At 40.9% G+C, this 11,673-nt stretch overlaps 4 protein-coding genes across 4 annotated transcripts; 2 read left to right on the top strand and 2 right to left on the bottom strand.

Annotated features, from left to right (window-relative positions):
* Positions 1–1,697: 1,697 nt before the first annotated feature.
* On the top strand, positions 1,698–1,925 carry PHALS_13803 (uncharacterized protein; the record flags this gene model as incomplete). The annotated part of the gene is made up of 2 exons (XM_024729622.1): positions 1,698–1,784; positions 1,842–1,925. The coding sequence occupies 2 exons, from the start codon at positions 1,698–1,700 to the stop codon at positions 1,923–1,925; spliced, it is 171 nt and encodes a 56-aa protein (XP_024579981.1).
* Positions 1,926–5,557: 3,632 nt separating this feature from the next.
* Positions 5,558–6,545, top strand: PHALS_13802 (FMN-binding split barrel; the record flags this gene model as incomplete). Its single annotated transcript, XM_024729621.1, has 5 exons — positions 5,558–5,691; positions 5,752–6,255; positions 6,321–6,365; positions 6,431–6,459; positions 6,526–6,545. The coding sequence occupies 5 exons, from the start codon at positions 5,558–5,560 to the stop codon at positions 6,543–6,545; spliced, it is 732 nt and encodes a 243-aa protein (XP_024579980.1).
* Positions 6,546–6,683: 138 nt separating this feature from the next.
* PHALS_13801 (aldose 1-) lies at positions 6,684–7,640 on the bottom strand (the record flags this gene model as incomplete). The annotated part of the gene is made up of 1 exon (XM_024729620.1): positions 6,684–7,640. One exon carries the CDS (start codon positions 7,638–7,640, stop codon positions 6,684–6,686), a length of 957 nt encoding a protein of 318 aa, XP_024579979.1.
* Positions 7,641–9,025: 1,385 nt separating this feature from the next.
* PHALS_13800 (uncharacterized protein) lies at positions 9,026–10,252 on the bottom strand (the record flags this gene model as incomplete). The annotated part of the gene is made up of 1 exon (XM_024729619.1): positions 9,026–10,252. The coding sequence occupies one exon, from the start codon at positions 10,250–10,252 to the stop codon at positions 9,026–9,028; it is 1,227 nt and encodes a 408-aa protein (XP_024579978.1).
* Positions 10,253–11,673: the final 1,421 nt, after the last annotated feature.

Here is an 11,673-nt window from a genome sequence, read left to right as displayed (position 1 = left end):
CCCTGGTAACAGGGGTGTGTGTCACACGAGATGTGCATGGTGTGACCACACCCAAACAGGAATTCGGCACGGGGCTAGGTAGCCAGTATTAATGCACTTATTTAGATTTTACTATATATATTTAGCATATTTAGGAAATCTAAAGTAGGATAAAAATAGATAAATAAATCAGTTTTGGATTCAAGACGGAAGAGCTAATTAGCCTTAGGTAAGGCAATAACTACTCTTGCAGAAAGCGGATTGCGATCCGCTAACTCGTTCTTGTTCTAAGTATAGGACGAAAGATCGGGACCTAAATTACGCTTCCTCAAGCGCTAAGGTATAGTAGCCCCGCTGAAGCCAACGTGCCAGCTGACGTAGTTTGGATCGGCCACTTCAGGACGCGCAACCAGACTCGTGATTGCGTTTTGGAGGAGAAGCCAACAGACCCACGCAAAAAGAATTCACGGGACGTTTGTCCTTATTTTGCATTCACATGACTTTGTTTCAGTTTTATTATCTCTCACGTCCCATCTGATATTTTTTGCATTTTAGCAAATTTATGAGTGGAAGACGTTATTCTGCTCTGCGAAAAATGTGAGTTTATTAGGAGAAATGAGTCGAAGTAAAGGGTAGCTTGCTTCTCACATCATCCCGGCTTTGTAATACCATGGTGAGTTCTGAACCTTTGAGGTCATGCACCTGCGTTATTTGAGCATCTGTGGTTGCAGTAGACAGTACACGAAGGCATTGACGATGCCAAAGATGATTACGATATCCGTGTGTCTTGCGACGGGGACATTGATTTCAGGGATGGTTGTTTTGATCAGAAGTTATACTCAGGAAATGATTTAATACCTGGGCTGATATGTCTTGAACGCCATGAGCTATGACTCGACTGAAAGTAGAAAAGTTTTTGCGCATATCGCTTTTCTGGTAATGAAGCTTTGGCGAGTAATAAATCCGACAAAACTCCTAAGAGCTTTAGAGTTTTTTCTTGAACAAAAGAGCAAGAAAGTACAACTTATTTTCGCCGGACACACTTTGTGCTTTGCCTGAAAGAAACTATAAGATACCACACAGCTTTATTCGTAAGGGAAAAGCCATATAAAGCAGTCTTAAGTTCCCAGAACTATTTCATTCCCATTTTGCACACTACGATCTTGGGGCAACATGTGAAATGGGAGCTGTCGTCATAACGTCAAGATATTCCATCAAAACATAGCAAACAAATATATATTGGACCTTTAAAGATCCCTTATTACTCCTTGCATTTACTGTTTCGCGAGGTTTCTCAATAATGATCTATCCAAGAGAAATGCTCAGCCCAGCCCCTTTTTCATAACCAAACATACAATTTTGTTGACTCAACCACCAAGTCTCTTCACTCTTGGCCAATAATACGATTTTAAAACGGCTAGTCGTAAGTGTCGCGGATTTCCGAGTGTAGCTGGAAATACCAATAGAATTGTCTAAAGCTCCAGCAAGCTTTAATTTGGTGGTACTGCTTTTCAGGCAATATTGACGCTTAACTAGCACCTTTTTTGACGATGTATACGTCTATATCCGCGCGGTTCTCGATCAAAGATTATAATAATTGTATGGGTTCTGTTTGTGATAGGCATCACAAAATGAATTGGCCTGACCAACTTCTTGCACTCGTAAATCGTACATTAAGACGACGTGGCTCCTGACCAATCGCCTTGAAAGGCTGTCACATGAGACGTGGAGTGGTGGCCTTCGTAGCTATTAAGGAGATCCTTGTGGCGCCCCTGATAAGGCCCTTCCGAGTCGATATCAGCCTGGTTAGGTTGTCTGTGACGTTTCTGTCCTTGCCATTTGCTGAACGATATACCCATTAGGAAAAATATATGCTGGATTGGCTGAATGTGGTGGCGGGTGCGATTTCGCACCGTCTCGACTATGGTGACGACACCAATCGATAAGGCGATACAAAAATCTAAGAGTTATTCGAATGAGCCCGAGTACTCGGACGGCGGCAATATCATAGCGTACGTTTATCCACTAATCTTTATCATAAAAGCTTGCTTCACCACCCCAATGGGCCACTTTGCACTTAACGGATAGTTATGCCCCGTGATGAATATCTTGAGAGCAGAACAATTTGCTATGCACATGACAACTCTTTGAGTGGCCGCCTGACTGCTCGGTGAGTGCCATGCCTTGGCGGCCATATATGTATAAGTGGATAGAGCCACATGTGCGCAAGTCTTAGAGCTGCGTAAGGGCTTCGTATTTCCTCATGCTTCTGCGCCCTGGCTAGTATGCCGGTACCAGAAGAGTGCTAGCAGTCCATTGGTATGGCCTTTTGGTCCTGCAAAATAAACGTTTTGTTATACCAGCTTTAAGGTCTTTGTATTGTGTTTGAGCACGACGGCTCAACTTGCTGCTGTCCATGATACGAATTAAGCTAGGCTAGTTTTATGCAGCGTTTTTCGCCAATATGGGATGCCATTAGTAATTTTGTGGTATGGAATTTGTGCTCCACAGCGAATCATTCGCAGATTCTGTTCAAGTTTAAAATACCTGCTTAGACCATCACATGTCATCCGCAACAGATAATTTTGCAAAATAATTAGATATCATCTAAACAAATTGCGCGGAGAGACCGCACAGCTAGAGCGAGTTGCTCCAACTCATTGCGTTTGTGTTGGTAAGTGCAGTACACGCCTTTACAGGTTCTACACGGTTTTCATTCATGGTTTGTAAGGACCCCGGGCTCCTTTGTCGCCGCCTCAAAGTAGGTCCTATCTTAGAGAGGGACGGGTCGTCAATCCGTTTCGACTTGTTGATTGGTAACACTTTGTAGAAGAATTATAAACTTTGTTGCAATAAATTTGAACGTTGGTTGCGCGTTAAGATCAAGTTTTGCTGCGTTACAACGCAGTCACAATAGAGAGACTGCGCGTGGGTCTACCGCATGGTGAGATACCGATATTTAAGAAATCGGAGTGATTAAGCCGATACCTAAATAAAGGGAGTAACTTGGTAGCAAAAAATACACGTCTTTGTGAGCTCTTTGTACTCGTGGCCTAATAAGCTCAAGTTGATAAGTAACATTAGGCGCACACGTGAAGTGTGTCGGGGCCATTGACCAGTGTGCCAGATTTGGCTGGATATTTGCAGTCCAGATTTTCGTCTCTATTTTTGACCTTTCCGAAGACCGTACTAGTTATTCCGTTTTGTGATGTCATGGACCTTTCGAGCAAGATGGCTCATCTCGCTTATATCAATTTTTTTTTCTTGGACTATCTTTCATATTGATAACACCCATTACAGCAAAATGCTGACGAAATTTATTTAACGAGCGTTGCACCAGGTTAGTCGAGTACACAGCAAACTATGACGCAAATTTATTGTGATGTGGAACGCGAAACTTGTGCGGTAGTAGAGCACATGAGACCAAAACTACCTCTAGTAAAATATCGTGGGCACGAGGATTAGCAAGCCTTATTTCATACAGAGTTGGTTCAAGCATGCAGCAGCTATCATGGTGCTTTACAATGGAAACTGAAAAGTGAAAGTATGATGCTTCAGTACAGTGATCGCCTCTCACAAGAGCTTGGTCCGAATACAGTTATATCAATTGAATCAGCCCGGCTACACTCCATAGCAAAATCAGCGATCTGATTGACCGTCATGTACCAATTATTCGACGCTGATACTTAGGATTTGCATCAGCAACATGTAGAAGCCGAACGCAGGCGGATCACAGATGCGCTTCTCGTAGGTGGGGAGAATTTAAATGACGAAGTTGCTATCTTGCTACATAAAACTGCTTACGGTCGCAGCCAAAAATGAATTGGGCTATACTGTCAGAACTGTCATGAAGATAATGCAAACACATCCTGTGTCCACTATTCATTGTAGGAAGCTCCGTCTTCCCCAAATTGGTGAAGAAAGCATACGCTCTAAGTCGTAACTGTCAACGACGTGGACGCAAATCCGCCGAAGTGGAGCATTAACTACCACGACTTCAAGGAAATAATTTTTCTCCGCTTCACCAGATATAGTTGCACCCCACGTAAACATGCCGACACACTACTCGTTGCACATCTTTTCTTGCTCACCAAGTCAAGCAGCCGTCTCTAAACTTTTGAGAATCTCTCACTTGTGGTGGCGTGTATTCTCTTGAGAAGAGTTTCGCTGTGCACCCAGTTCTAGCAGGAGCAATCTCTCAGGCGCACTGGCTCCAAATTCGACACATGATCAAAAACTGTGCCAGCTGGCTCCTGAATTTGAACAGAGCTGTCGACAGCACGGATCCAGACGAGAAGGCAATTCTCGTCTTGACGTCGATGTCGCGCTTCGTACTTTGCAAAGTCAACCATCAAGCGACATTTACGTAGGGCATTAGTTTCGCTTTAACGTGTACACTATTGCACATACCAGTTACCGAGAAAAAACGCAGCAAAAATCATTCATCGTGACAATGTTCTTGCTGGCAAGTTGATTCCGGCTTGACTCATTGCAATAGAGCCAACCTCATCGAATGCCTCGTAACGAACATGGAATATACTTTCTCTATTGAAGAACGGGCACAGCATACGAGACTTGCACATAGGTGAGCGCGAATAGGCGGACTTTAAGCCTCGGAGAATCGCAAAGCTATGCAGCGCTTGAAGAAGGCCGAGGTGGTAATTCGAAACTTGGTATGTCACTTTCTATAGGCAAGTGATCGCCGTGAGTGGCCTTAAGTTTTTACCACCGGACGGAATGTTATTTAGTTTTGCGCATAATTCTAGGACGACTCGTCTCACTTTGTTCTAGTAAAATAATCAAGCGTAATCCTGAAAGTGAAGTTTTTGATGATACAACGGTTAGCTGGTTTAAATTTATGTAAGCATTTGCCGGTTTTTCGCTGATACAATCTTATCGCAAGCAGTTTGGGTGTGACAAGACTATGTTTATGTTATTCCATGTTGAGGGGTCTGCTGGCGACTTCTTAGCTCTAGGCCGATTAAAAAGGACATCGAGTGAGTTTAACACTATCACAGCCAGTGCTTTGCAATCGCTTTGTTGAAGCTTGACGAATGGTGTGCAGGAGCTCATGCAGTCAGAGGACATTCAGTTGGGACATTGTTGCACAAGTTGCTGCAGCTCTCTAAGTTATACCACAATAAAGAAACACTACTCTTTCAGTGTGTTAGATTTCATCGTTTGCAGCCTTCTTTTTTTCCAACTTTTTGTATACCTTGCTAATCGGTGAATGTAAGCTTGTCTCTGCTTTCAGACTTCCTAGTCTGAAATTCACCTTTTGGGTATCATTTCAAAAATACTTTTGCACAGATCTTATCGCAAACTATCATCCTGTGACTTCTTTTGTGAAACTCATGCTGCATGTATTGTGATCGCTAGAAAGTGATTGGTCCGAACTACAAATAATGCACTGGTGCTTAATCAGCTGTATCATTAGTATTTAATTCATGTTCGCTCGAGGCACAATGAGCGTAAGTTTCTTATAAACAAATAATCTCATGAGTTTCAGAAAATAGAATATGTCATTGGTCATAATTTCGTCAAAATCGTCAAAGATCGAACTTTCCGCCAGAATTACATGATGAAGAATTTCTGCGAGCGTCTTACCATGCTTTTAATCGCTTTAATTACTTTCAATCCATCTTTCCATGTCATTGCTCGTCGAAATGCTGCAATTTTTCGTGGTAATACGCTCACGGAGACGGAAGTATTGTAAGTGTTTCAAAGTGAATAATGTAGAAGTTTGATTTTGATTTACGACTGCGAAAAAAGCTACCGAGGAACAAGCGCAGCGCAGCATGCGCGAATGTTAGTGCATAATAATGTATGGGCAACTTTGTCGACCTTTTCGGTCGAATTTCAAGGAATTCCATTCGGTCATACAGTCTCTTACAGCGGTGAGGATATAATAGAAACATTTTTTAACTATGTTGATCTAAATGAGATACTTACGAGTAGACGGAGAGGGTTACTGGAAAGAAGCATCAACAGGTCAACTGTTCTTCTATCTTACACCGATGGATTCTACTGGCAAGCAAAGATTTTTTTAATGGTTTGTTATGGAATCATTGCAAGTAATTGTTATTCTTATAATGCAGGTGATGATTTAAGCGTCAATTCGACGGCATCAGTGTCAATTTCAAAGGCACAAGAGGGAAAAAATGCATGCATTTTAGACGTGGAAGATCCGACATGCTGGAAAATAACATTACTTGGTACAGTTGAGCCAGTGCCTGCTAATCAGCGCCATTACGCCGAGAAAGTGTTGTTTTCCAAGTACGTTGTATTGTTTCTAATGTGAATCTAAGTAAGAACTTGATGTTTTGTGGGACTTGTTAAAGACACCCGGACATGAAGCACTGGCCTAATAATCACAGATTCTGGCCGTATGTTCTAAAGATCGAAAACATTATTCTTCTTGATTATTACGGCGGTGCAAAACACGTTCTAGTAGACGAGTACTATCAGGTCAAGTTATAGGTAGGTTCCGATGTTATGACTTTAAATCGTGATGCAATTGCTAGCTAAACGATAGTTCTGGTTAAGAATCTCTAACAAGAAGTTAACGATACTTTTCTTATCAATCCACCTCTACATGATAATGAAGGACCAGTTTCGAGTTGTCAATTATATCATCTGTATTCAATCTCATCTCTGAAAGAAATACGAAGCTACACCCAATTTAAAACATAACACAATCAAACTTAGAGCTTTATGACCGAAATGGTTTCCTTCAGCGTGTACGTCTGGCCAGCAGGCAGTTCCTGCTGTACTGATACGCGACCTGGCTCAACTGCAACCATATTCTTGTATTCTTCATCACCAAAGTCTTCCATGGTTTTCGCACGATCGGCCCATGGATTCCACACAACAACGTCAGTCTTAGTTTTTGAGCTGCTCTTACCGGCCACACTAATAGAACCCGCTTTATCAATTGTGACTGTACGATCCTCAAATTTAATGCCCTTGATGAGCACGCTGATCTTGTCTGGAGCGTTGCTGTAGACATTGTCGGTCTGACTTTTAAAGTCAATGTAGTCGCGGGTCTCTGTCTTGTTAGCCTTAGCCACCTTATCGTAGTAATCCACGTTCTTAAGACCATGAACTTGTACACCCTTGTTACGAGCATCATCCACCCACAAATAATTGTGTAGCAATGCATGAAATTTAATGGTCTCCTTGTGCTTGTTGTGTACATGCAAAGCCGTCGTAAGTTGGTTTGGGTATAATTTTACCTCGTACGTTAGCTCAAAGTCTGAAGGCCATATCTTGAGGGTTTCTTCACTTGAAGCCATCGTGAAATTAGCCACACTGGGTTTCTTTTTATCCTTAGAGTTCTCATGATTTGAAAGAGTCCAATTAGTGATGCGAGCAAAACCGTGACTGGGTAATCCCTTAGCGCTACCAAAGTTTGGAAATATGATGGGAATGCCGCCACGAACAGGGTCTTTGCCGTTTAGAAATGACTCTTTTGACATGAAGAGAATATCAAGCGTTGGGTCCATAGCAGGATGGAACGACTTAACATGTGCACCAAATTTAAAAATCTCAACACATGAGCCCATTGGATGAGTGAGTTTGACAAATTCGAGCTCGGCATTAATCGTCGCAAACACCGTTGATACTAGCGCCGCAGTTTTAAGAAAAGGAGGGTTTACCATAGTGAAAAAAAGACTTTAAGCGTTGAAACTTGTGTCTTGACAAGTAAGTTTGAGAATGAAGAACAATGTACTCGAGATATTAGTTGTATCATGTTGTCGTCTCTAATTGACAAAGAATTGACAACTCCAGCTTATGAAATATCGTTGTCAAACAATGTAGCAAAGGAAAGTTGTTCAATTGTGGGCAAAATGTAAAGGTCTCTGTGGCTGAGAGAGAAGAAAGAAGCAGCTGGAGATGCACATCATACGTCATTGCATGACCTGACGTTGTAAGCAGTCAACATATATACTATAGCAATAAATTTGAAAAGCGGCAATATTTTGCGTTAGGATGAAAAATAATTGGCTGATTCGTAGTACTTTTCATATGGAAAGTCGCAAAGAAAGTGTTATGCTACAATATGGTGACGTTACTAATCAGCTGTAGAGCTGACATATCCACACATGAGTGTTAGTAATATTGAACAATACTAGTCAATCTGACTAACGCTCGATAGTTTTGATGCTAACGGCAAGACATTTGCACTTTATAAACCTCATGTTTAGTCAATACTTTGATCATATTAAAAATTACACTGAATACCATATTCCATCCAGAAATATGAGAGCAAAAAAAAAACATGAATCTGACCATCTGCACTAGTGGAAACTATATGGACAATATACTATTGTAAAAATCTACGTGTTGTAATAATCTTGAGATTCAGCTGTTAAAATGATCATGCCATAGCCACAACTTTTAGGTAATCAGCCCGACGATTTACAACAATCCGATTAATATGTCGCGATTTATTCTGTAAGTGTATATCTTGACAAGGAAGGTTGGCTGTAGTCTTGAAAGGCAAGACGCCTTAGCACCAGCAGCGCCTTTAATTTAATTGAGGGATAACAAATGTATGACGTCAGCAAGGGTTACGACACCACATAGTAACAAATTGCAAAAAAATCAAATAGGCTCTTCCTAATATGGTCGTATATTAACACAAATAAAGTATTAACCAAACAATTCATATATTACCATGATCACTCGCTACATACTTATGAAGTTGTGCTTTTGCAGCTTAGCCCTCAAGTCTCGAGGATAATATTCAAAGTCGTACTACGCTTTATATGCATGCCCTTAAAATTCTCCACCGCTAACGTTGATATCGATGTCACTGTTCAATGATACCGTTTCAAAAGATTTATGAACAGGTAACAGCTGAAACTTACTTGTGTCATCGCAATTGTAGATTACTTCGTTGGCCGAAACGAATGTCAAAAGTACTTTGCCTTCTGCGCTTATTTCTATCGTAATTGAAATGAAACCGCTGTTGGTGATACACTTGCTAAGAAAAGATATCCTCGGTCACACACTTTCCATTTGAAAGACTCTTGGTGAAATTCTATAAATCAATCGTGGATTCTGCATCTTTAAGCGATTTAAAGCGAGCAAAACTACCGTACCTGCCATACTCGCCCGACTCTTCCTGAGTTACAGACCTTGCATTGGGCAAGCTGGGTACAATTTGGTTTCCATATTGATATTCTTTTGCTGAATCCTTGTTCGCCCACTTTCTTTTTAAATTTATTCTGCCGGATGTCGACTTGGACGTATATGCTGCAGTGTCAGATACAGTAAACGTTGAATCGAAATGCTCAAGCGAATGCAATTTTTTTTCCTTTATGTAAGAGTTGACTGTTCTTTTGTAGTGCAAAACATACTGTCCCAGCACTTCAATGGTAAAATCGTCCATCTCGTCTTTGGTCAACTCCATGAGATGCTGTTGCACATTAAGTGGATGTTTATTTTCATCCCAATAACTTTTCACAACCTTGACAATACCTTTTCGAATTTTTACTGCACGAATGGCAGGATCCATCAATGCTGGTCTTTTGCCAACTTCAAAAGCTTCATCTTGCTTTGATTCTTGGAGAACTAAAGGGGTCTTAAGTTTTTTGAGAACAGGGTCGTTCAATAAATCAAGAAATGCTTCCACCTCGTCAAGGTTTAAAAGCAGCTGGCTCGAGGGTGTATCTATCATACCAGCAATGGCTGCCTTATTGTACAGCACAAAATATCGCACGAACACCTCGAGATGCACATCGTCAAGCACTTTATCTTCACCCATCAATAATAATTCCACTTCGACAGGATTGAGTTTTTTGAGCCGACATCTCCCTAAAAGACCAGATTGAAGGCGTTGAACGGTTGGTAGAATAAAATCAAATCCCTCAATTTCGTGCTTTAATCCACTCGTGATAAGCTTTACCAGTTGAGCATCATTAATATGTCCATTTTCCACAAGGGCGTTCACACCGTAAGGATCGCTATCGTCTCCAATTTGCTCACAGATTTTCACATATAGAGGTAGCGCTGTTCTATCAAGCAAGATTCCGTCGTTGTATTTACCGTCACGCAGATATGGTATTCCTTCGTTTTTCACCCTTTCAATAAATCCCATCGTCTTAGTTTCCACGTGATCGGGGAGGCCTATCCACGGTCCCACCTTCATGTTTTCCCACATTGGTAATAAACCATGCGAGATGCCATGCTCATTTTCGTTAAAACCAAGCATTCTCTCCTCTTTCTTCGTGCCAGTTTTGATTGCGTTCTCAAAAATACGCGACATGGTCCCTCTCATATGAGCAACCTCCTGAGCTGGATGTTGATCAAGCTGGAAAGTGCCATTAGTAAAGTTTAATGCAGGCAATGATGAAGTGTTTGCATCAGCAGACCGAGCGAGGACAGCAAGAAAGCGACGAGTTGGAACATCATTATATGTGTCAATGAGCTGCCACCAATATCTGATCTGCAAATTGCTTGCTGGATAGGCTACTGTCTATATATGCATTTTTTCTACTTATTAATATTCTACATATCAAGATTTCTTGCTACTCCCAAGAGAATATTTACAACGCAAAAAATTGAAATGCACTTTCAACTGTAAAACATAATGACTGCTTGGTTCACTCAATAAGCTTAATTTATCGGAAACGCAATAACTCGGATAGCATTCACTGCATCAGAGCTTTTAAAGTCGCTGACTGTGAGTGTGAAAGCTGTCTATCTGTGCAGCCACCTCAAAATTACAAATTTTCATTGCCATCGCGTATTTTACGTCGATTTTTTGCTGCTGTGAATCTTAAGTATTGCTTAAGAAGTTGTGTCACTTTTTGTTAGCAGAATTCCTGATTTGTCAAACAGATTAGCTTGAACATAAAAAAGTATTTTGTGTAAATGTAGGAAAAGGGATGTGCAATACCGGTAGTGCTTCGTATTAAGTAAGTCTCAGCATATTTCATATTTCAGTACAATAGAACCTGTCTAAATTAGACCTGTTCAATTTAGAACCCTCTCTAAATTGAACAAAAGATAACCCATGCACCATACAGTAAAACCTGTGTAAAACCCTCCCTCAATTAAACACTAATCCCCAGTCCCATTATGTTTAATTTAGACAGGTTTTATTGTATAGATTGTAATGAACAAACACAAAAAGTGTCTACACTAGATTTGCTTCTTAAAAATAGAGAGGAGGATCAGAGCAAATAGCATCAACACTGCTACATTGCTCTGCTATTCAAGAATATATCAATGTAGAGCTCATTTCATCTAGACTGATACAATATATACGAAGTACTATGGACCGGTCTTTCTCTACTATTAACGGATTGTAACCGTAGGCCCCTCGTTTTCGGAATCCGTGATAAATATCGATATGCCGGACTTCTGATCAATTATAATTAAATCTAGAGTTCTGTGAATTTCGTGCAATTGTAGCAATTTTGTAGGGTTTAACACAGATTCTTACTGAACTTGCCTGTTATCCTGGTATGAAAGGGTGGGTCACTCAAGATTCTGTGGCCGTACAAAGGTGTGGATTACACGTACCCTGGTAACAGGGGGGTCACACGAGATGTGCATGGTGTGGCCACACCCAGACAAGAATACGGTACGGGGCTAGGTAGCCAGTATTTATGCAAGTATTTAGATCTTACTATATATATTTAGTATATTTAAGAAAATCTAAACTTCTAAAGTTGGGATAAA

The sequence above is a fragment of the Plasmopara halstedii genome (assembly GCF_900000015.1).
Source record: "Plasmopara halstedii genome assembly, contig: Scaffold_672, whole genome shotgun sequence".
NCBI classification, from domain to species: Eukaryota; Oomycota; class Peronosporomycetes; order Peronosporales; family Peronosporaceae; genus Plasmopara; species Plasmopara halstedii.
The sequence above is the reverse complement of the archived record's forward strand: the minus strand, read 5'-3'. Positions and strand labels throughout refer to the sequence as shown.